Source organism: Perca flavescens, chromosome 9 (genome assembly GCF_004354835.1).
Source record: "Perca flavescens isolate YP-PL-M2 chromosome 9, PFLA_1.0, whole genome shotgun sequence".
Lineage (NCBI taxonomy): Eukaryota > Metazoa > Chordata > Actinopteri > Perciformes > Percidae > Perca > Perca flavescens.
Window position 1 is genome coordinate 14675339 of NC_041339.1, and position 25350 is coordinate 14700688.

The 25350-nt window shown below is 42.9% G+C and overlaps 1 protein-coding gene across 3 annotated transcripts; it reads right to left on the reverse strand.

Moving 5' to 3' along the window:
• Positions 1 to 1189: 1189 nt before the first annotated feature.
• Positions 1190 to 25350, reverse strand: dot1l (DOT1-like histone H3K79 methyltransferase). 3 transcript variants are annotated; one of them, XR_003693310.1, is made up of 29 exons: positions 24949 to 25350; positions 18308 to 18351; positions 18137 to 18211; positions 17712 to 17775; positions 17070 to 17298; positions 16470 to 16564; positions 16098 to 16160; positions 15937 to 15992; positions 14877 to 14956; positions 13476 to 13544; positions 13269 to 13375; positions 12526 to 12567; positions 12333 to 12428; positions 11990 to 12212; positions 11705 to 11818; positions 11180 to 11271; positions 10899 to 11000; positions 9761 to 9898; positions 7549 to 7674; positions 6823 to 7262; positions 6610 to 6700; positions 6348 to 6497; positions 6054 to 6096; positions 5254 to 5873; positions 4438 to 4643; positions 4045 to 4118; positions 3274 to 3966; positions 1727 to 2519; positions 1190 to 1585 (listed from the first exon to the last, which is right to left on the reverse strand). XR_003693310.1 is itself a non-coding variant. In XM_028586741.1 (29 exons), exons 1-29 carry the CDS (start codon positions 25027 to 25029, stop codon positions 1575 to 1577), a joined length of 4815 nt encoding a protein of 1604 aa, XP_028442542.1. In that variant the 5' UTR covers positions 25030 to 25350; the 3' UTR covers positions 1190 to 1574. The 3 variants fall into 3 exon arrangements, 2 of the variants coding, with proteins under 2 accessions (XP_028442542.1, XP_028442543.1); XM_028586741.1 differs by having other exon boundaries at positions 1929 to 2519; XM_028586742.1 differs by lacking the exon at positions 1727 to 2519 and having other exon boundaries at positions 24949 to 25349.

The following is a 25350-nucleotide window of genomic DNA, read 5'->3' on the forward strand; positions in this document are numbered from 1 at the left end:
CATTGTTTTCTCAGTGTGTGAAGATCTCCGTGTGTGTGTGTGTGTGTGTGTGTGTGTGTGTGTGTGTGTGTGTGTGTGTGTGTGTGTGTATGCAGTACAATTCCACATACATGTGTCCACATTTTATGTCCTAAACATTTGCTTAAACCTGCATTTCCCAACAGCAGAGATAAATATGAACAAGTTTAGCTTAAGAAGAGTTAAAAATTCCTGCTGTAAATGTATTTCAGCTGCGTTCCCACATAGTAGTGTGATTTACCAAACTGACCGAAAAAGAAAATGTTAATAAATACAGAAAGTGGCTGACAATTTCGATATAGCACCATCTCATCAAATAAATTTCATTGTGTCTTTTTGAAAAATGAAAATGTACTCTGCGTTATTGGCACCCCTTGAAATCTTTCTAATATTCTAATATCCATATTCTCAAAATTAGGCTGAAATCAGAACGTGTTGTTGCGTTCCAAATTTAAAACATACACTGATGTTCTTCCATATTTTTCAGTTCATTCATTTATAGAATGTTAAATATGCTCAATTACAGTCACCAAACACAGCTCATTTTTGAAGTTAACAAAGAAACTTTTACAGATGTTAAATATCTGATATTAGAAGAGAAACACTGAACCACGCATTCATAATTAATTTCATAACTCATGTGAACTTAAAGAGCATATCAGTTTTGTAACCCAGTTTAATTTTGATAAACATTAAAATATTGTAAATCATTAGCAGAGTTTAAGGGGTGTCAACAAACCAGCCAGGACTAGCACATCTTCTGCTACAGAGTAACTGTATCTTACTATCCAGTGTGAAGTTAGCCCAAAATACTAAGTTCCTCATCTTGTTTCATACTCAAATATGTTGCAACAAATATTCACAGAAGAAAACAGAGTTAAGGAAGCATGCATGCAGAGAGGAGACCCTGCATGACAGACACGACAGAGTTTAATGAACTGGCCTGTGTGTGTGTGTGTGTGTGTGTGTGTGTGTGTGTGTGTGTGTGTGTGCGCGTGCGCAAACACCATGCACTCATATTACGTGAACTTTGGAGGGAACGTGACACATGACGACTTTCAGATCATAAAGGTGGAGTATGTGCTTCAATCTGTTCTTAAATGTTACATTAAATAATTTAAACAGATTATTTTGCTGTAATAGTGACTAGGACAAAAAAGACACATTATCATACTATTGAGCACCTTTAATTTAAACCAGAAATCTTTATAATTCAGTTCATTTGAGTGCTGAGCAGCAGCCAGTACTGATTTCCATATTGCAAAATCTTCAAACCAACACATAAACATGACCGGTACCTGTGAATTCTGTTCAAGGTGACCATAGTGGTGGTTATTGAGTGTGAGTGTGAGTGTGTGTGTGTGTGTGTGTGTGTGTGTGTGTGTGTGTGTGTGTGTGTGTGTGTGTGTGTGTGTGTGTCTCTCAGAGATCCCAGTACAGAAGCCGGTCTTGGAGGCGGTTGGGTAGTGCAGACGATTTCAAGCACCAGTGAGTGAGGAGAGTGCCTTGGTCCACACCTGGACATTTGCATAGTTTATTTAATTTTGAGGTAGTTTTCAACAATTACCTGAAAAGTCAAAGAAGACAGAAAAATATGTTGATGAGTGTTTCTATGGATGACATAGACGGCAATAAACAAATAAACAGTATTAAATCCTGTCACCCAGCATGTTTTAAAAAAAAATCTAAAACCCAAGAATTGACTTACCTTGCTTAATCAGAACATCACTGTTTTGGGAGCACATGAAAAACAGGTATCCTGTCTCTCTCACTCCCTACCAGTCTCTCTCTCTCTCTCTCTCTCTCATTCTCTCCACCTTCTGATTGCCCTTCGCCCTTCCCCCCCCCCCCCTTCCCCCCCAAACCCTATCTAGGTCGGGAGCCAGGGAGCTGGGAGGTTGTGTAGTTACCATGCATGCCCTGAGTCCTCCACATGCTCCCGCCACCACCTGAGCTGCTGGCCTGTGGTGGAGGGGGCAGCCGAGGGGAGTAGTGCACTGCGAATGGACGAGACGAGGAGGATGTCGACAGAGAGGAAGAGGAGAGGGAAGCGGCAGCGGTGGCAGCAGCAGAGACAGAAGCAGAGGAGGCGGAGATGGAGAGAGAGAGGGATGACTGTGCTCTCTGGTGATGGAGAGAGGAGTGGGACAGACGGGAGGAGTGGAGGGAGTCGGATCGAGATGATGGCGGGGCGTCCGAGTGCGTGGGTGCTGAGGAGGAGGTGCTGTGGAGGGGCGGGGGAGGGGGCAGGGTGAGCGTGGGAGGAGAGGGGCTGTGCAGGACTGACTGAGTGCGGCTGTGCTGAGCCTGGGAGAGGGGGAGAGGCGAGGACACGGAGGCCAGGCGCATGGAGGCTGGCTGGGGAGTGGTGTGCTGCTGGGTTTGGGAGGAGGTAGAGGACGAGGACGAGAGACTGAGCAGAGAGCTGAGGCCTCCAGAGGTGGGCAGCGTCACCCCAAACTGATGGGAAGACACTGTGGGAACCACGTGGTGAAATATACCTGCAAATCATACAGCAGAAATGGAGGGAGGACGAGGGCGAGAGAGTGGAGGCAGAGAGAGCAGATAAAGGTGGCAAAGAGAGCGAGAAGGAGGGGGACAAAGAGAGAAGCAAGGACTGAGCCAGGTTGTGCATAGCGGCAAGCAAGTCTTAAGACAAGCAACACAGAAAGCAAACAGAGTCAGTCCACTGTGACCGCAAGGAACGCCAAATGAGTTGGTGTAGGACTGCACCAAAACGTTTCTTATTGTAGCCAAACTGATTTCTGGGTTGATCTTTTGCTTACAAGTGAAATGACTCTGACATTCAACTCCAACAGATACACCCACAGAAAATGACAGTACAGTAAAAGTAATAGTTATGTAAACCATGTTATTAATATTCATCTCCAATCTCAAGTGTCAAGACAAATCATATTGGTTCAGAATTTTCCTATTTTTTGTTAAGCATTCATTTTGTTAAAATGCAACATTTTCCAAGGGTGTTTCTAACAGCAGCACTCAAGCAGCCCAGTCCATGTGGAAGCGAGGAGCACAGAGAGTCAGTCCGCCAGTCAAGCTGTCAGTGAGGCAGACAGACAGACAGACAGACAGACAGACAGCAGCATTGGACCTCCACTTACCTGGCTCTACTAGCAGACCCATTCCCTCCGATTCATCCTATTCTCTATCGAGACAACCCCAGGCTAAGACTACGACCCTCACTCTTGACCGGGCTAAAACTTTACATGTTGGGTTTGTCGTTGTGATGCTCACCTCCAGCCACTCCCCCCGCCAGCCCAGCGCTGGAGAAGCTTCCCAGGGCTGAGTGTCCGTTGACGAGCCTTGGAGTCCCACTCACCGTGGATCCGCCCGTCTGGGCCCCGAACAAGGACTGTAGAACAGACGTCCCTCCGAGTGGGAACTGAGACCCCAGGTACTGCCCCACAGAGGATCCTGTGGTTGAGGAAACTGCTACAGGACTGCCCCCCACCTTCCCACTCAAAATGCCCCCACCACTGCTGGCAGCAGCAGATATGAAGAGGTTCTGACTGGCCATGCTGCTGCTCGTCTTCAGTTCCCAGTCGCGAGGGGCCTTCTGCTTCTGGAGGGCCTGGCGTTGGTCGGAACCGCTGCATCCCTGGGTTCCGCCGCCGCCGCCACCGCCGCCCCCCCGCAGCCCTGCCTCCTGACTGAGGAAGGGGTTGGGGTTCATGTAGCTGGACGACTCTCCGTCACTTCCTTTCCTCACCTGCTGATGCTGCTGTTTGTGGTCAGAATCTGAGTCTGTGCCCCGGCTCGACCCCCCCATGCCAAATGGAGACCCCCCCTGTCTCAGGTCAGAGTTGGGTTGCTTGGGGTCAGAAATGGGTGAAAAGGTGGATTTCCACTTGCTGGTAGAGGACAAGGAGGATGTAGAGGAGGCCTCGCTGCCTGTGCTGTTACCACTGCTGCCGCCAGACTTCCTGACTAATGAAGGAGAAAAGAAAGACGGGTTGGCATTAAGTAGCAGAAGTCTTTATTTTAAGTGACATTTTCTTTTCTTACCTCTTTCACCATCCCCTAGTCTACCAGGTCCATCTCTGCTCTCCAGGGATATAGTGGCAATTTTTCTTTCAATTCTAGAGAAAAACAATTAAATTCAAAACAAACAGCCATAAGCGGCAACAAAATGAGTTTGACCCCTATAATATCTGCAACAGAGCAATCAAAAGGCACGATCAACGTCATCTTTTCTTTCACCAACGGCAGATTAAAATTGAGTAGAAAGCAAAGAAAATGTTGCAATTGGTCACCAGGCTGCTAAGCAAAAACCTAGAAGGGAAAGGGAAAATAGCTTGCAGCTGTAGTGGAGACCAGCAAAGTCATCTTGCGTAAAAGGTAGCTCAGCAGGTCCACCGTTGTTCCTCTTAATTTATTATATTATAAAGGCTATATTACCGTGAACTAGAGCTGTCCGCAGGGTATCCCGAGTCCTCGTCATCAGAGCTGGGGGCAGAGGAGTAACGGCCTGTGCCATTGAGCTCCAGGGGGCGCTCTCTCTTCAAGATGGGAGGCTGGTCCAGGTCAGGCCCAGTGGGGCTACGGCTTGATTGTTCTGGGGAGGAGATGGCAGAGATCTCCAGAGGCTGGTTGATGTTGTTCACCTGTTGGGACAAAAGACATGCAGATGACACTTTGCAATAAAAACAGGTCTTGAATAATGTGATGGCAATCTCATTGCCTTCATCCACAGAGAAATCTGGGTGCCTTGTGTGCAACCACTGTTTTGCTGTTTTCCCAAAGCCTTTATGCCAAGGTATTTACTAGAGCTTAGATCGGGCCCCAAAAAAAAAAAAAAAAAAAAACAAGCCCGACCCTACCCGAGCACGTTGTGTCGGAGCCCGGCCCAACACATTAACTGAAATTATGAGCCAGCGCTAAACCAGACAATTTTTGAATAGGTGGGCCGTTATAACGGACATTCTCAACAACAATTCCGAGTTGTTTGAACTACAGAAATCGGTTTAGCGTTATCTCAATGAACCTCCCCACCCAATTAGGCTAATAAAGTATTGATTAAAAAAACACAAATGCTTGATCAAGGGCCCGACCAGAGGATAGCGGCGGAAAGTATCGGCCCAACCTGGCCCGTGAGTCGGGTCGGGTCGGGTCAAGTTCGGGCTCGGGCAGAGAATCTAAACTCTAGTATAGTATATATAAAAAGTATATCAGGTTCCTGTCAATTTTCTCTCTTCATGCCTTTTGGTGACTCACCATGGTGTTGATGTTGAGTGGCGATCCTGAGGAGTGGTTGTTGGAGCAGAGCCCGGGGAACGACCTCCTCTTCGGAGATCCGCTGGCTGCGACAGCCACGGTAGAGCTGCGTTTCCTTCTCCCCCGCTTACGTCCCTCTTGAGAGACGAGGCTGTGAGAGGCGTGTAATGACGACATGTGTGTGGGTGTGGGAGTGTGCTGTGTGCCGGGGGACTGGTGGTGGTGGTTTCCATGGTTACTGTGGTATCCCTGCTTGTTGCCAGTGTGATGGTGGAGGCGTGATCCTACGGCCGCGCTGCCTCCACTGCCTGACGAAGAGGAAGACGAGGAGGAAGAGGAGCAAGAGGAGAAGAAGATTCTCCTCCGCAGTTCACTGTCCTGGGGCTCCGTGTCGGAGTCACCTCCTTGACGATCCTGTCCGTCTTCTGGAAGAATCCTCGGGGGCCCATCTGCATACTGGAGCACCCCTCCAGTGCTGAGTGGGGGGCTCTGGATGGGACCTCCTCTGCCCAATGGTCCTGCCAAAGTAGTGTTGGGGTGTGGAGGAGGTGATGAAGAAGCCCCATTATGGTCCTCAGGATGGGGACCTCCATTCATCAGCCCTGAGCTGGATGAATATCCTAAAACAGAGACCAAACAGTTAAGGCGACGCAAGGAAGAACAGCCAGTCAAATATCAAATATAAAAACACAAAATATTAAATGCACTTTATTAGTAATTAAAAAGCAATTAATTCTATGGTAATAATAGTGAATGTAATATGTAAAAAATACATTAAGTGGTTGAAGGGTAATCCTTACCATTGGTCTGACCTGCCTGAAACACAGGACTCGGAGTACTTCTCTGAAATTATGAATGCAGACAATATATCACAATGTAAAATTCAAAGAAGCAATATCAAAAAATGATTATTATCCAGGTTTATCCAGGTGAAACAACTAAAATTTGATCCAACATAACTCTAACCTGTTTAGCTTACTGTGTACACATCAATCTTATTCTTCAGTGTGCATTTCACTTATTACATGTGGAGCAGGGCACTAATGTACTTTATGACAGTACCTACATTACAGGACTACACTGACCAAACTCACCAGTCTCTCAGCACGACTGGGCAGCACCACGCTCGCCAGGGGGATGCTGACTGGTAGTTTACTTGGGTGGACAGTGCTTAGAGGGATACTTATTGGAAGGCTCGTAATGCTGTTGTCACCCTGAACAGATGGGCTCCTCTCCTTACCACCCTATATAAACAAAGGGACAATTACTTAAGAGTGAGAGAGCTGCAAGGAAGATAGAAAACTTACAGAGTGACCAGTGCATGGGCATAGACCGCAAGGAAAGATAAACATTTACCCTCTCAAAACTTTTAATCTGGGCATCAGCTGCATTGGGAGAGGGGCAGTTCATTTTGGCTCCAAGCGGAGAGTTCACACCACCCAATTCCCTAAAACAAAACAGAAACAGGAAAATGTAGCTTAAACTAGTTAGCTGTCTGTTGGTACTTGGAGACCTGGAAAACAAAATGGTTCATTATTGGAAATTTGGGAGCTTTTAGTGCCAACCAACCTGTGTGCGGTCAGCCCTGGACTTCTCAAGTGAGCAGAGGCTGTGGGGTCCTGGTTAAGGTGTCTCCGCAAGGCAATCTTTGCGGGGGAGAAGCGTGTGTAATCAGGAAGAGCGTAGGACAAACTTTGCTGCCTTTGCCGGACATCGGGGATGGTGGGTAAAATCTCATGGTCTGGAGAGATGGGCAGGTAGCGAGAAAGAAGCTCCCCCTTGGTGTTGGCCCGGTCAAAACAGGGTGAGCTTGTGCCATTGATAGACAGCTCTGGGCTGACGCCGTTGAGGGCTGGGGCCGAGGACAGGCCAAGCTTAGAGGTGTCCAGGTCTGTGGAAGAGCGAGATTCTAGGCTCTTTCTGTATGGGGAGCCATCACAGGGGCTGTAGGATTTAAGGTGAAGCAGCTCCTGCTGCCTTTGACTTTTCTCCAGCTCCACAATGCTGATCTACAAACAGACACCAGAGGGAGCCGTTACACAAGAAAACAGGCCTCCCACAACAATGATGATATGTGTAGGAAAATGTTTGTGACAGCAATTCATCCACTCTTCCTGAAAGCTACATTTTGTTCAGTTTAAGTGGCAAGGCTAATTCCTTTGAATGTTTCTCTGAAGAGCCAGTGGGATGGACGAAAGTGGGAGAAAGGATGGAAGAAGAGGCCACAGGAGAACACAGCAAGTATCAAGGAATATATATATATATATATATAAATGGAGGAGGCGGACTGTGTACCTGCAGCTCCAAGCAGTGTCTCTGTTTCTCAGAGATCTGTCTGCGTAGTGCCTGCTTCTCCTTCAACAAACTCTCCAGACACAAAGAGCCCCAATCTAGCTTTAGCTCCTCACATCGAGACTTCAGCTGGGAAACAACAAACACACACACTCGCTGTTATTTATTCGCTTGGAGAATGCTCTAGCAAATAGAAATATAATTTCTTATCAGCTTGAAGTGCAAGGCTGTAAGACCATTATAACTGAAATTCAAGACTTCTATCACGACGATCAAAAAAAAAAAAAAAAAAAAAAAAAAAAAAAACCCTGTCAGAGTCCGGAAACCTCGTCTGAAACAAATCCCCAATTTTAGAGTTGTGGAGCTGCTGTGTGGGTCTCGCATAGGCAGTGTGGAGGTAGTGCTGGGGCCGGGGCTGGAGCCGCCAGATAATTGGCAGAACTGGCGGATGGCTGTCATATGCCGGAGACCCTTCACATCATTTAGATGTTCCTTACTTACTGCATCAGACTCCAGCACCCGTACACCCAAGGTTCCCAGTTTAATTGCTTTCTTGCATAAGAGGCAGTAGGCTTCAAATACGTTGTTAGCAACTGGCTTTAAAGCTACATTGAGTAAGAATTTCTCCCATCTAGCGGTGAAATTGTACATGACAACCAACTGAATATTACTTTCTAGCCCCTCCCATTCCCGAGCACATTTTAACTCCTACGGTGGCCGTATTATTCCAAGAAGTACAACTTCGGCCGTGAGTGTTCCTTCCAGTGTAATAATAGTTTTATGTTATTTTGGTATCATTTCATTGCTAACATCAGCTATCAGGTTCCCAAACATGTGCAAGCTAATGTTAGTAAAGTATCAGTGCTATTGTTATTCTGTTTATTGTACGAGATTAATAGTGTAAGGCAATGTTTACAGCACAGGAGAGAAGCAACGGAGGTTTTTGTTTTTAATATATTTCTCTGAGCAGTATGAACAATGTCAATGAAACCGAAATTAGCTCTTAGTATCTCCATCGTTTACACGCAGCTGTTCTAGCTGGAGCTAGTCTGTGTTACAACTGCACATGACTTGAGTTGTCTGCCAGGGAAATCAGGACACATAATTACGTTTATGTTACAAGGTAGACAATCCTTTTTCATCATTGACACGAGGAAAATTATCCTTAGACGTCGTTCTAGCGTTATGCACAACCATACTATAGTTAGACAAGCAACTATAAAACTTAAAATTTACACAAATAGGCAGAATTACCTTTTGAGAAGAAAGCAGGTAACTTTGGCGTCCCTTTTTAAAATCCTTATGAGCTCTTTCCATCTTGGAAAAGCCACTCCAATATTAACTTTGGTCTTGTTGCTTTGCCTGTCGCGTTGTCGTTTTAATTCTCTTTTTAACTTCCTTGGCCACTCCATGACCTTCTCCCCCTCCCTGGCATTCATCACAGTGCCACTGAATTTAAGAGCGCAAAAGGTGGAGGTATGTCCCTCTTTGGCAAATGTATTTTCAAGATGGAGGAAATGGCGGCCGTCATTCGAGTGACTATGTATGTATGTTTTCTGAATGATTCTAAATGGCAGATTCTACATTTACGAGAATACTTTGATTAGTTGGTGGAAGTAATTACACATGAATGAGTACATATTTGTGAAAGAACAAAGTTTTTTTTTTTTGCTAAGAATCAACACAATGGAGCTTTAACCAAGCCCTAAATTAATTTTTTTCAAGCTAAGTATCACTAAACTTGCACTTCCCTACTAAACTTGCATTTCCCTATAACTGAATAATAAAATCTGTTTTGTGTCTGTGGTACAAGCCGAAAGAAACTCGTGCCAAAAACATGAAAGCTGACTGGCTGCAATATAAGAAGCATGTTGTTCTCGTTTGTAGTCATAATACTGTAAATTGTATTTGGACTAGCGAAAGAAAGAACTACGACACCACAGAAAAAAAAAAAAAAAAAAAAAAAAAAAAAATTCTAAAGCGCTGCGGCAGCATTTCAATGAGCATTCGAGGTAGCGTTACATGGATGTAGGAAAATTAAGACCTGTTTAAATTATTTAAGACCTAGAACACAATACTTTAGCGAATGTAAGACTTTTTAAGGGCTAAAATTTTGATTTAGAAATTTTAGACTTTTTCAGACCCCGCGGAAACCCTGACTGTGGCTGATTCTGTGGAGGTTACAACAACATAGTAGCAAGCCCTGATGTCTCACCAGTAGCAGGCTGTGGTCTCTCAGCAAGGCCATGTCTCTCTCAAGCTGCTTAGTCTGCTCTTTCAGCTGATGATTGTGGGCTGATATCTCCGTCTGGGCCTGCAGCAGGTCCTCCACAGTCAATGCTTTCACTCCCAGCTGATCACCACACACACACAGACACACACCGTGTCACACATCAGCTACGAACACATAATGCCTAAACAACAATTAAAATCAGTGAAAATATTGGATCGCTAACCTCCGGTGGTTCAAGTTTTTACCCTGCCGAGTAAGTCACTACTATATAAGGAGGGTGTGTTGGCGCTGCTGTTTGTTGAGTGTTTGTTCAGCTTACATATTACTACTTGTTTAGGTGCTTTTAATGTTTAAAAATAACCAAGGTGAAACTAACTGAAACACACAAGTTTTATTTTGTATTTTCAATTTCATAGCATAAGAGATGATTTCCAGTTTTATAGCCTATTGTTCCCTTTTGGGAAAGTGTTTGTTCAGTGTTCGTACAGTGCAATACAGAAGTGTTTGAATGTTCCTTGTTTTTATAATGAAAATAGATTACCAAAGTTGCCAGAGGGCCAACTGCTACATCAGTCCCCAGCAAGAGGATTTTGTCCGTTTTTGACACACGCTCTACTGTCTGTTCCTATTAAATGAAAAGAAACATGTCCCTTTTTCCCCGTGAGCAAACTGTGACTCCTAAACCGGAGTATGAACCGAACCGTGACTTCTGTGTACCGTTACACCCTTAGTACACTGTCTGATCACTGTAACCTCACATCACTGTTGGGTATAATTAGCGATTTCAGCATAAGCACATGTCTGACAACACCCGACAGGTGTAAACTACAAAACAATACAGCAGGAAAAAACCCAAAGTATGTTCTCCCTCGCTCACATTCCAGTTGGGTGTCACTGTCTGTTGTTCATCTGTAAAGGGATATAAGCTATTCAGGTTGTCCTTCAAATAGCTGTATTTAAGAACTAATCTTGGTACACGTGCAGTACTTTAGATTTATATAGATCATTAATTTGATAAAATACCTCAAAAATAAAATAACTTTATGAGCATTGATGCAAGACCAAAGTAAAGATGGAAATACAGCTGTGTAATGGAGTGAAATAAAGTAGTTGTCCCCACCTCATCTAGTTTGGTCTGAAAGAGACCTTTAATCTTATCCTTGTGAGACTGACAAACAGAGTGGAGCTGCTCTGCCTGCCCTGACAGGTCCCTGTGTTTTTGCTAGAGACAGAAAGGAAGGAAGAATACAGGTAAGGGGTTGGGCAAAAATGCAAAATAAAATATGATTTTTTTTTGGTAGATTCCACTTAATATGCGTTGGCATGATCGGTTAGTAAAAGGTTCAAGGAAAATTGCAGCAATAAGAAATCAATAATGCCAGCAATAGCATTACTTATTACCTTCTCCTGTTCTAAAAGCTGCTGCAGGTTTGAGCGGTACTGAGGAGTCTTCATGTGGGTCATAAACTGGAGGTATTGAACTTTGATGTTGTCTGTAAAAAGATTTAGGTCATGGACACAGAGGGAGCAAAAACACAGGATATAATATATTAGTTTGGTTGTTGGGGAAATGGAGCTCAGACACCAAACAGATTGACATGCGGTGTTATACCACATTTAGGCTAACTACGTGTTTAGGAACTCAAATGAATGAGCTATCTAACCAGATTTTGCGTCTCTCCTTCTGACCTCTCATTTGTAAACTCTGCTCTTCTCACTGTAGGCTTTTGCATCAACTTTTCATAGAGATCAAATACAGAAGATTCTTTATTTTTAAATTAATGAATTATTTAACAATCTGCGCATGTTGAAGCTCAACTGTAACAATAAAACCACCATTATAATGAAATGAATGAGATTTGCACAAAGTCTAGTAAAATATGCACGACTTGACAACTGATATGAAGACAACAACAATCAGCTCACCTAGCAGTTGTTGCAGACCAGGAGGAGTCGGGCTCAGAAGCAGCTGACTAGAGGGATAGTGCTGGACCTTGGGGGGAAGCTGGTAGAAGGGACTCTGAGGTTGCCGGTATGCATCTGTACACACAACATGCATATTCACGTTAAACTGAGATTTCTAGGCCATACAGTTTTGATGTAAAGAGGGCATTCATCATTTCTGTAATGTGTGTGTGTGTGTGTGTGTGTGTGTGTGTGTGTGTGTGTGTGTGTGTGTGTGTGTGTGTGTGTGCGCGTGCGGGCTCTGACCCTGAGGGGGTGCCGCCGAAAGGGTCTTGGCATGAAGCAGATCCAATGCGCTCTGATTCTTCTTGTTTTTCTTCTCGGCAGCCGGGGCAGCTTTCTTGGGTCGACCACGTTTCTTGTTGTTCAACTTGCGAGCTTTGGGCAAGAGTCGGGCTCTTCGGGGTTTAGCAGAGGGCTTGACCACTGTCACCAAGCTAGGACGCTCATCCTCACCACAGGAGTCCTGCTGTAATACGCGTAAGCCAAGATAGGAATATTTCAGGGACAAAATGGCACACAAGTTGACAATATTCAGTCCCCATCTTACTGGGCCACATAAAGTGTTGTAAATCTGTGCGTGTCCTACCTTGTTTTGTTCTTTAGGTTTAGTGGGCGTGGTGCTATTGCTTTTACTGTCCTTTGTGTCCTTCTGCTGACGTCGCCTAGCTACCTCTTGCTCCTCCTTGATATAAGATGAACCAATTTCATTATTTGATCCAGAAAATATAGATTGTACAGTGACTCATGCCAATACATTAAGGAAGAAGAACATGACTTACCCTGAGTTTAGGATTTTTGAGACTAGCAAAATAGTTTTCAAGCTGAAGAACAGGACAAGGAAAATAAGAATATTAGAATAATAGTGTTTACATTCTACCTAAGTTCAAATAATCATGGTGTTTACATTAACATTGGCTGTAACCTGATTTCAAAAATGTCATTGTGAATACAATCAATGTTTTATAAATCCCTGTATAGTGTGTAGCATGTACATACAATTTGCTTTCTTGTGTCATTAAATAATAGGTCTCTAATTACATCTTAAAATACATTTGTTACTCTTTTTAAATGAAACAATGAACAAGACTTGAGACCAGTTCATCAATTGTAGACTGGTTCTTTAGATTAGGATATTATAATGCAGTCACCCTTTGTCACTGCCAGTTCTTTGAGGTTGATTTGCCTTTACTCACTTACCCTTGCTTGACCATCAAAAGACATGCTCTAAATAGGTACAAACAATATAGTCAAATCAATATTGGCACATGTACATCATTAACTATGGTGCCATTATAAGTCACCGCCACTGTTGGGTCATCTACTCAGATTGCTTAGTCATGGGACTGACTACTCATTGAGACAATACCAGCTATGGCAGCCTATCTCAAGTTTAGGTTAGTCTTTGTGTCTAATGTATTTGTATGTTTCAGCAGTCATTTAGTGTTTTAATTGTCAAGGTCTTCTCTTATAGACATTCTAGTCTCTGCACATTGGGTTCTCCTCCAAGAGCTTCAGTGCTTACTATGGTGCGGTCTATGGTGTGCAGGTAGTAGGACACTGGCTTTCCCGTCCAGGACACAGAGCCCCTCAGTGGAGAAAGCTCCACCACACGCATTATTGTGCCAATATCTGCAGGACAGAGAATAAAAACATGACACTGCATTTTAAATACACATCAAAGGAAGTGTGAGACATTGAAATCGGATTTTCCACTGATTGTGGTACCTACCACTCAAGTTTCGACTGTTTATTCTAAAATTTAAAGGTGCAAAAGGTTTGGAGGACACAATTTTTCCACCTGGGGAAATAAAAAACAACAAACAAAACAAAATCAATATACACATTTTTTTTTTGCAGTTGACACAGTAGCTGCAATGGCTCACTACATAAAGCAAACATATGAAACCTAATCGCTTCACCCAATTAGAGCCAGAAATCCATAGACACATGCGTCATATTATCATTTTAATTCCTAAAGTCTGACACGTCCTACCAAATTTGCAATTAGCCATACATTTTCGTAAAACGGCCCATATTTGAGCTTTATATAGTTGATTACTCGCATAAAAAAAGTCTCAGAAGTGAATTTAATAACGAAATAGTAGACAAACAATGTATAACTTTGCAGTGTCTGAAATATGAGACCTGCTGTCTCGTCTCCAAGGTGTTTCTATGTGGTTCGCTCAAACCAATCAGCGCGCAGCTCATCTAAATATTCATGAGCATACCATATTTGGAAGAAAAGCTCTTGTTACAAATAGGGCCATATTCACAGGGTAGTTAAGGGCCCATAAAATAGCATTCGGGCAATTTTCAGCCCAACCAATGTTACATACCCTATTAGGAGACCTTAAGGAACCGTGTGAAATACTCTATATAATCATTCTATCACCCCTTTAAGTATTCAAAACTGCATGTCAAGTAGCAAAGTGGGTTCGTGAAGTCAAAGGTCGAGTGCCAAGTGTTAACACGGTGGCTCATGGAAGCCATCAGCCATTGTTATTTTAATTACCAATGAGAACAGCTGAATACTTGTTCCAGTGAGCCACAGCATCACTACGATTGCTACCAACAGAAGGCCATGATGTTTTGTACACAAACTAAAAGTTGTCATAAAAAAAGGTTTCCAACGTTTTAAATAGTAACATTTTTCTTCTACACATTTTCAGCGCTTATTTCTACATCCCATATTTTCTGATATAAAACAAAAACTGAAAACGGGTCAATTTGACCCCAAGTCAACACAAGGGTTAATCAATTTACTCCTGAGGCCTCATAAAATGTCTGACTTTTTTGTGGCTCATCAACCATCTGCTCTGCCATACAAGTCATTTTAAATGACATAGCTCACTGTGGAGATAAAAGGACCAGTGGAATGAGGATCCCATATTTCTATCTCATTGTATTGCCTAGGAAAAGCCAAATCAACCCAGTTTGTATCGATTGCTCTTATGGTTGACAGAATGCATTGTCAGAAGTGCATTGGCCAGATTTTCCCTTGAAAATCCATCCACGTTTACGTTAAAGTTAATATACTAAGGCTCTTTTTAGAAACACTTTGCTATAATCCACAAGAAGTGATCACAAAACAATGTTCTGCTTAGCTAAAAAAAAAAAAAAAAATACTAACCTTCCTTCATGTTAGCAAAGCGCTCCTTCAGCTGGTGATCTACTTCTGGACCAAAGGCAAAGTTATTCACAAAAATAATACTGCAAGACAGACAAAGAAAAAACAATTTAGACAAAGTTGGCAGAAAAAAAAAGTTCTGCAGATACATTTATTATAGGACTGCTAACTTTCTTCTAAACCTTTCATATAGGAGTCCTGTAGAGCAGCATGATTATGGCTAAAATGATAATAGATTATTTTGATCAATATTGAGATCATGATTATTTATCACGGTTATTCATTGATTTTAGGGACAAATATTTTGATTGCACTTTCATTTTCATTAACTGTGCCCTTTTCATTAAATAAACAGAGCACTGCTTTCCCTTCCATGTTTGGCTACAGTCATGCATGCTAATGTATAAATCTTTGCATCAAAATAAGACTTATTGTTCTTATTCACAGTTCATCCCCAAGAAGCAACATAAATAAAATTGTACCCAAAAGGGACTAGCTCTAGGACATTTGATTTTCATTTTGTGCTCTCTGTTGTGCATTACTCTTCTTCTCTGGACTGCAGCTGCAAAATTATTTTGCAGGTTGCCTCATCATAGTACAGACACAGCGGTATGCCAGCTCCAAAAAAAGAGAAGCCAAAACACCTCAATCACCCCATGGTGGCTGAGTTTTAGTTTAGGAAGCACTTTATTTGATATGCAATGAAGTTTTCAATGAGCGAAGCACGCATTTAAGATGCCAATACGCTCATCATTCAATCGTTAGATCATGTTTAATTGTGGGAAGCCAAAATTGCGGTTGTGATTCATATTTGATTAATTGTGCAGACCTAGAGTCCTGCATATTATGCTCTTTATCTGGATAACTAGAGTTAAACTTACTCATTTGTAAAGTATGTTTCATAATGGTAGCTTTTATTAAAGGACTGAACCGTTGCATTACAATGTATAGGGGTTTCTATTTTCTAGTCCCTCAGTGTAGAAATTCAGCTTATAAATGGTCTTATTGGAAAACGGAAAATGCATCTTTCAGACTAATGCGGTGACCCGGTTTGGTGTAACACCTTGTGGTGGCGATTCTTTCCTTCCATTCTTCAGACAGAAAGTCACCTCTCTCCAGCTGAAAGAATCAATGCAGAGTATGGGTAAAAAATCCTGAAAACCCTTGGATCTGCAGAACAATATATACATGTGTGTGTGTGTGTACTTTACGATAGTCACTTACTGTGTACTCCCCATGTTTCTTCCCGTACCATTTCATCCACTTTTTAAACTCTTTATCCATGGTCTGAGAGAGAGAATGCAAATATTAATATCCAAACAACAATGTTGGTTTGGGTGTGTTCCTACAGGGTAATGATGAGAAGATAAAATGTGAACCGGGAAATCCACTTTGAAGACTGATTGGACACAATGACACCACACAGGGGAAAAACTTCAGACTCCTCTGTTTATTTGCCAGAGGTGATTTGCACTGCGCCAACACTGCATCGTTTCACTACAATGACTGTGGAAGCGGTGATCTTTGACACAGCGGTGTTGTCCCGTTCTCTTTCTGGAATACCCCTCTGGTCTTGCAAGATATTTATGTGGTTACCTCTGCATATGTAGCTGGAATGTCTGCTTTCTCTACACCGTAGTAGTGTTTACAGTTGGTTGCTGCTGCAACTTGCAGCACTACCTGACCAACTCCTGCAAATAAGAAAACAATAGGTTCACGTCTTACACTAAACAAACAAAGACACTTAGGCTGTCAATATCATGGATGCATTATAAGACCTGGATACAGCGTACGAGGCGAAACCCCATTCATTCCTGTGAGAGTTGCTAAGTGGCGCACAAAGTCAAAAAATTTTCAATTTCCCACATATGAAATTACCGGCTGATTGGTGCTGCTTCCGCACTATGGGGCCTATAGAGCAGTCGCACTAGAGACCTCCGGCGGCCGAGCGGGCTACTTCCAGTTTAGCGCGAGAAGGACACGGAAGTTGTAATTCCACTGTTTGGCCGTTATGTCAAATTGGCTTCAAAGCCCGGTGCACTTCCTGTGGGCCTGGTCAATATAGCCACCTTTCAATATTATTATTTGTTTATCAATAACCGTTCCCTCTACAGTATTAATAAACTATCAACCTATTAACAATGTATTTGTTGGGATACACTACTAAGTGACGTCCCAAAATAACAGCAGACTAACCACTGCCGAGGTCAACAAAGGTGTCATCTTCCATCATTTCCATCTCGTCGATGATCTGAGCCACCAGGTCGAAAGAGGTCTCTCCGTACACCTCAGGGGAGAAGGGCTCATAGTTGTTCAGCTTCTCCGGGTCGGTAACTGAGTGGTTGTACACCTGCTGTAGGATGTGTCTCAGCAGCCCGTTTGAAGGACGCTTGTTGAGCTTCATGGGCTGCGTCGTCCCTTTCCACTATAAAATGGGATTATATATTTACTCACACACACTACAAAAAACACTCAAAACAAGGCATAATGGTTTTTTTTCTACACGCTGATATTATCCAGGGGTGCCGGCCTTTCGAAGAGAAAGACAAATCCATAAATAAGAGAATATTTGACACAAATGTGAACTAGATAGCAACAGCGCTTATGAAACATGTGGTCAATAACTTGAAGCAAAAAAAAAAAAAAAAAAAAAAATCACTAATTATATTTCACATTATTCTTGTTAGACAGTGTTAGGTCATGCGTGGCACTGATTTGAAGGGAACACTGTAATAGACTCACAGTACACAGATACAGTGTTGTTCACTTTCAGTGACTAACGTTTCCACATTCACTTCAGCTACAGAGCCCTAAATACCCGTCACACATCGGACTCACCAGCTGGTGAATGCTGTCGATGGCCCTGTTGTACTTGTCACAAAGTCTCTGCATACTCTCGAAGCTGTGAGAATAACAAGACACAAAATGAATACCATCATTTTGTACAAGATGAAGACCAACTTCCCAGTCCAACACATATTTTACTGTTGACTTCACAAGAACAATGTTCATCTTAATGCAACTCTGAAAATACTCCACTTAAATATTTGCGTTAATGGTGACATAGATATATTCACTATTACTGACACTTTTAGATTTTAGAGAACACCAACCGCAGACAAATAGGAAAACAAAGACTTGTATTTAGACATACAAGCAGGCTGTTAGATCTGCAGTTAGCCTGACAGGATGAAAGAGTTTTTGTTTAACTATCTCATAATCTTCAAAGACAAAAGCCGATTTTGACATGACCCTAGGCTCACCTCTTGGTGTCATAGTCAATGAGTACGTAGTTTTCCATGGCCAGTTTGAGGTCTGGGATCTCCTCACACACCCACCTAGAGGAAGCACACATACAATGGTTACTAAATCATACGCCCGACACTTGGTGTCCGTGTGAATGTGGGAGTTCAGAGGATGGAAAGGTCACTTACCGAATGGTCTCGATGATTTCATGAGCAGCATCATGGTGTTTATCCTGAAAACAGAGGGGGACAAAATATTAAACGCCTCTCAGCATGACCCTTTAAATTCTACAGTGACCCAAACTTACACTGCACTAGTTTAAGCTAAGTATACCTAATAAACTTGTAACGGAGGGTAGAGAACCCCAACAGTCTGTATATCTTCCCTTAAAATAAATAAAATTCTATAAACCAGGCAGCACAATACTCAATGTTTACAACACATACTATACACTGAATGAAGCAGACTCTTAAAGGGATAGTTCAGATTTTTTGAAGTGGGGTTGTATGAGCTACTTATCCATAGCCTACAGTAGGCGGCGGTTGGCACGTTCCCAGTTTGAAGAAACAGACGAGTACTAGGGGTGGGAAAAAATTTCACGTATGTATTGCGATTTTATTTTGCGTCAATTTTTAGGGCCCGAGCGTTGACAGAGGCGTAAGCCCTATTGAAACGGAAGGAATTATTATTCCTTCTTTCTTTTTAACATACTAAAAAACTCACCAAAATTGGCGGTTGCATCAAGCCTGGTGAAAATGTACGTATTTTAAAAACGCGCTCTAAGTGATGTGACACACGTTTTTTAGGCTACAACATTTTTTGTCACATACAGCAAACATCTCCTCACTATCCACTAGCTGCGTGTCCCCTGAACACACTGTAAAAAAACACGGTCTCTGAAGACAGCTCAGGCTCCACAAACAGCAACAAAAACAAACTGCACAACAAACCATAACAAACAGTGTTCCAGCCAATAACCGTCAAGAAGGAGCTGGATGAGCCATGAATACACATTATGGAAGTAGCCTACGTGCTAACGCTGCTGCAGTGATGGCTCAACCAGCTCCTTCTTCGATTGTGCTCCGCTTTACCGTGGGGAATCTATGGACTAAACGAACAATAACACACAAGTAAGAAGGCTTGAGATTTCTGGGCAGAGAATGTATGTGTGTTTATTAATGTTAGTGACCGCTAATGCTGCAATTGTGTTATGGCATTAATGTGATTTGATTAATAAGCGTTACCGGTGCGCCTCGATTATTATTTGCTGTGAAAGCACCACTGATCACGGTGCATTTGTTGATATCAATGTGTTGAAAAATGTAGCTTGTGTGACACGGTAAATGCTACATTGCTGCTCCTTCCACTGACTGTTGGTCCGTCTGGCTACAGCCCGCGAGGTGACGAGAACACCACCCCTCGGTCCTGTGTAGACCGATGGAGCTGTTTATCTCCGCGAAGAATCAGCTGTTTAGCTCACCAGGGTTTGTATATTAAACATACCCTCGTTCAGACAAAATTCTCAAATTCTGCCCTAACTTGACGTTAGTCCAGACCTGAGTGAACGAGAGGATTGGTTATTATCAATAATCAAGATCCAAAGTGGCTTTTCTTTCTCTAAAATGTGCTTTCCTCTCCTACACATGAACCTAACACACACACACGTTGTGAACAGCTAGCCTCGCTAGCTACCACGGTCTCATACACAGATAAGCTAACCGGCTAGCCCATAGCGAAGTAGCCTATTGTGTATCTCCGTTGTCCGTAACACGTTAGCTTTGAACAGCTAACCGGCAAACTCATAGCCACGCGGTCTCACCGACCGCCATCTTGAATCTCACTGAGTCTCGTCCGCCACCCTGATATTGCGTGGTTTAGCTACCCCCACGGTCTCATCTCCTCCCCCCTCCTCCTCCTCACACACTCACACACACAGATACATGCACACCACATGCTTGCTGTTTGTTTTGCCTTTTGTTGTAGTTTATAAAAAGGTATATAGGTTTATTGAGTGAAGAACTATTGATTGACAATTAATAATTTGGAAGTTAAATACATTCTGTTATACTTTAAATAACAGTTGTTTGTGATTATTTGTATATTTGTTGTAATAACAGCTGGGTTAAACAGGTCAATGCTCGAATTTCACCCCTTCCTATGTTGAGTTCAACCCGGAGGACATCTAGAGACAGATATTTACTCAAAGTCATAGCGCTCCCTAGTGGCAACAGGAAGTTGACCTAAATGTCAAGGGGCTATACTTTAACAAACTCCTCCTAGAGATTTCATCCGATCAACTTCAATGCTTAAGCCACGCCCCCTTTAATAACTAATGACCCTTTTCTTGTACACTATTGTGTGAGGTATCTGTCGGTACACGATCCGTGCTGCCTGCACGATCCGTTCTGCACATGCGCACGATGATGATCTTGTTTTACGAGTTCTCTTAATACCTCCATGGGATTTACGACACTGCACGATCAGTCATTGTTGTAGCAGTCTGCCATTAGCCTCACTGATGTATTATCACGGCTCGTGTACCGACAGTATCACTGAACTGAGCAGAGAGTTCCGTTTTCATTGGTCATGGTTTAGCCCGCCCACTAAGCTTTAGCCACGCCCCTTTCACAGCTAATGAACTGTATGACATAGGGTCTTGTGTGAGGTATCACTGAACTCAACAGCAACTTCAGACAATTTGCAGTTTCTGAGCGCAAATGCACGGTTGCAAGGAGCGGCGTCCTTCAGTAACCCCGACGTGCGAGGGCCGTCCAACGCTGCTTGCAGCTTTAAATTGATTCTTTTTCCCAGAATCAATATTTGTTTTTATTTTTTTTTACCAATGATTCACCTACATATTTTCTGTTCATACGGTACCGCCGACGGCGACTACATCATATTCGTTTCCAGCAAAACAGACCGAAAGCAGAAAAATGCAGAAAATCCACGTTATGTACTTCTTTACAAATGAAATAAATGTCAGACTGACTGACTGACTGACATGTGATAGGCAATCGCAATACTGCTAGAATCACAATAAATGAAAACCGCAATGTATGTATCGTGAAAGAATCGAATCGGGTCCAAAGCATATCGTCCCAGCCCTAATGAGTATCAAATCTATATCAGTTTAAGTGTACGCTATATTTTTCATATTTTTACCGCTTTACATTGCCATCAGAGAGCCCTTTCCTTTTGGCAACACATTTTCTCAACCGTAGAACTTTCATATTCCCACACAGAAGCGTAACTGTTCCACTCACTAAATTACGCCGCAGATCAGCTGTTTTGGTCAGACTTTCAAGAAAATACAAATCAGTGATTAGGACAAAATGTCGTTCACTGTGGAGACAAGAGGATACCTTTATGAGCCAGAGTATACAGAAGAAGAACTTTTGCAGAGGGAGACTGAACTGGAACTTCTGTGGAAAGCAAAGGGCTGTCTAAGCCTGCCTCCTTGTAGTTTTAATTTAAAGTTTTGTTTCATTTGGAGTAACCTTCAAGACATTGGTTTAGTTAATTCAAGATTCGGCTCAATCAGACTATTCCAAACCATGTCTTAGATTTAGGTTATTCTGGTTTAAAACGGCACTTCTGGCACTAAAACAAAACTTAATAAAATAAGATAAGTATAACTATATTGATCCCATGTAGGGAATATATAGTTAGTAATCTTAGCTGGAGTGTGCTGTGCAGCTCTGTGGGAGTAATAGGACTCAAATTACACCCAGAGCACAGCCAGCCTGAGCCTGTTGCCTGAGCTGACCCACTGACCCACTTTCTGTATACTGCTCCAGCACATTGCCAAGAAGAGCCTCTGGTGGAGGAAAAGAAAAGAGGGGAAAGTAAGAGAGGAGGAGAAACTAGAGGGGAAAAATAAAGAAAGTGAAAGTGAGTAGAGCTAGAAACTGGGGAAAGTGACGGGGCAAGAGAGAAGAGGGGAAGCCTGGTATTTGTCAGCTGTTTGAGGCCTGGCACAGCAAGCGCAGCTAACAGCTCACAGCCTGGAGCTCCCGGCTGCCCGCTCAATACTGCCCGCCACTACTTCCGCCAAAGCTCAAACATGCTGCGCACACTTAAATATCCATGGTAACACAGGAAATCTACTACTATTTCTGTCAGCAGCACAGCATTTCAGCTTCAGCTATATTATGAAGGTAGCTGTGTTACCTTAATCTACACATCTTCTTCAGCAGATTTAACACAGTGTTCCACTGAATATGGAAAGTGTAAAAAGTGTGTGACTATATATATATATATATAAAAAAAAAAAAAAAAAAAAAAAAGACTGAGCGAGCGAATGAAATGCTGAAGGGAGGAGGTCATCTTCTCACACAAAGACGGCACACAGCAACACCAGCACAGGGCTGCTGCTAAAAATAAACACTGTCTGAATGTGAGTCAGACAAAAAGAACAGGAGACCCTCCTCTCTCCCCACTGTGGGTATACCGACGCATGTACGACTCCTCCTCTCTACACCACCTCTTCAGTCAATCTCTCCGAGCATCATGGGCGTAGGGGTTTTACGCTACACACTGCTCCACTGCGTGTACCACAGCAGCCTACGAGACCAAATGACTAAGGCAGGCGTACCATTTACACCCTTTTATTTTTTTTATTTTTTTTTTTTTTTTTTACATTACTCTTACCATTAAATACATCTAGTTCTCGCAAACTAACAGCATCAGTATATAAAATGAGATACTGGTGCTAGCTTTCTGTCTTTTAATCAGTATGTATTTTGTTTTTTAAAACATTTTTTTAAAAGAAAATGTGTGTACAGTATCTGATCATACTGCTATCCAGAGGAGATGTCTTGACATGTAATTGACAGCAATTGCACCCTTGTAAATAACGGGTTTACAGGTGAGAAGAAGCAAACCAAAGACGTTCAGCAGTACGTCTTTTAAAGGCTATGCAAGCCTGGTAGGTGCCCACACCCAGAACCAGATGGCCAAAGAGCTGCACCACACCAGAGGTGCTCTTCATATGGAAGCATTTACAGATGCGCAGATGTGGGAATTTAGTGAGAGATGGGGAGAGAGACAGGGAGAAACAGAGCAAAACAAAGAGTATTTTTATGGGCTTCATTCTAGGGGGCGGATTGGAGTAAAAGCATGCCTTATATTGCAACAGCCTGTACAACAGCCATGTTGTGTGTACCACAACACAAATAGCACTGTGTCCATGCTTTGTGGGTGAGATAAGCAACCATTATGCTCTGTTGGAGTATAGAATGAATCTACATGCAGCGGGATCTGTTGCTACCAGCAAGCAGCTTAAACGTGACTGAAAAAACACTTGAGCTGACATGTGTTTTTGAATTCTATTAATATAGCATTGCTGAAAAAGAGCAGTCCCTTCTATCCTCCTCCCTGCAGAGTTGACCATATGGACACGGGAGGAAGGAAGGCGAGAGAGGAAGTCTTTCCCCTTTGAAAACAGGAGGAGAGCACTGCATGAATAGGCTCCATATTGCAGAACTCCACATGCAGGACTATCAGCTGTCTCTAATTCAATGCATGACAGCTAGTCTGAGTATAAATAGCTATCATGCAGGTCAGCGGTATATTTTTCAACAGTATAAATTCCTGACATGCTTGCTCTTGCGTTTATCCTTACAGACCACAACACAAGGAAATGGGCGAGGCAATACATTTGGGAGGGAGGAACTGTAAGTGTTATCAGATTGTGGCCTGGTGTAAATGGAGAGTCAACTGTCAGCCAAAACAGGGGGAGCGGCTAAGCAAAGTAACTCTGACTCAGTGACTTGAAACGCATTCAGTTCATATTGTCATCAACTACAAACAAACTTAATGCTGGAACCGAAATAACCCGACTGCCAGACAAGGTACAGTGTGGGTGGAGGAGATGCACAGAAACACCCCACTCTGACATTCTGAGAAATTCAGCTTTTTTCAGTCAGCGCTGACACTCTCCCCACAATTACCATAAATGAGAAACACAATTTAAAGTTAACTATACACCACTGAAAAAGACCACAGAACTTGCAACCGCTTCCCTTTCCGTTTGTCTTCATGAGTCAACTGCAACCAGCCACTGACTGTTGACAGCATACTACATGGGAATACTTAAAACTAAGAGAAAAAAGGTCTCTTTCTAGGTAATCATGACTAGTACTGACTTGAGAACTGACAGATCGAGGACCATATGAATGTATAGAGCTCAAACTACCAAACACAACCAGCTGGTCTCAATCATAGGGATGCCATTAGATTAAAAAAAAACACTAAGCACTCGAGGAATGCAATACGGCCATCCACATGCCTGTAGCATCGAGAAACACAGACCTCAGAGTTCACACAAGCACACACATCTTGTACACAATCTCTACATCGCTATGTATGTGTCCTGTTACGTGGTATCAAATGGTAGATCTGAGCAGAGAAAAGGACGGATCATAACCGAGACATTTTGGGCAAAAACTAAGGGGCTGTCTCTAAGTCGCTCTAATTTCAAAGCACCTTATTACTGGCTTGGTTGTACTTGTTACCTAGTAACGTTAACAGTACTCTGCTCAAATGTACCATAGTCTGTATGTTTGTATTGTCTGGGAATACCTTATGGTAGCACACGTTAAAAAACAAGCTAAATATTCGATCAGTCATTGTAGTTGGCCGTTACTGTCTGTCACCAACCCGACCAGTTTGACTTGACTTGACCCCCCCCACCGCCCCCTTACGAGCGTGCAATGGCTCCTTTAGCTAGCCAATGTTAGCAAAGAGCTAGCTAACAAAGACAAAAACAGAGACACAATCTAAATATGTATCGCTAGCTAACCGGTGAGATTTAGGGTTTAATACTTACGTATACTGGCAATGGCCACGGATAACCAGCAGGTTCTGCTCCAACCGGTGATTTGAGCTTTAGCTCAAGCTTTTCTCCCATTCTCCACTTCACGGCGGCTTGGCTGCGGTAGATAGCTAACTTAGCTCTCTGTTAGCCAGCTGGTCGGTTAGCGAGCGAGCTACAACGTGAACATTTTGTAAGAAAAAAACGTTGAAACGCGTAAAATGAAAAAGAAGTCGACGCTTGTTGCGCGGTAAATAACCACAGAATGCGGCTAAGTGTGTAAATGTATCGGACTAGGTTTTGTATTTTGAATAAAATGCCTGTTTATGTCCACTGGCAATAACACATCGTCCGTATCGCCGCCATCTTGCCCGGCATGAATAAATATGGCAGAGGGCCACTGGTAGCAGGGACACA

Bases quoted from the DNA above. Each gene is read 5' to 3' on its own strand.
- dot1l (XM_028586741.1), bottom strand. From the start codon at position 25,029: ATGGGAGAAAAGCTTGAGCTAAAGCTCAAATCACCGGTTGGAGCAGAA. The intron at 16,161-16,469 runs GTAACCACATAA...TCTCTCTCTCAG, and splicing joins TTCCAGCTACATATGCAGAG to ACCATGGATAAAGAGTTTAA. The intron at 11,001-11,179 runs GTAATAAGTAAT...TTCTGTCTCTAG, and splicing joins AGCTTTTAGAACAGGAGAAG to CAAAAACACAGGGACCTGTC.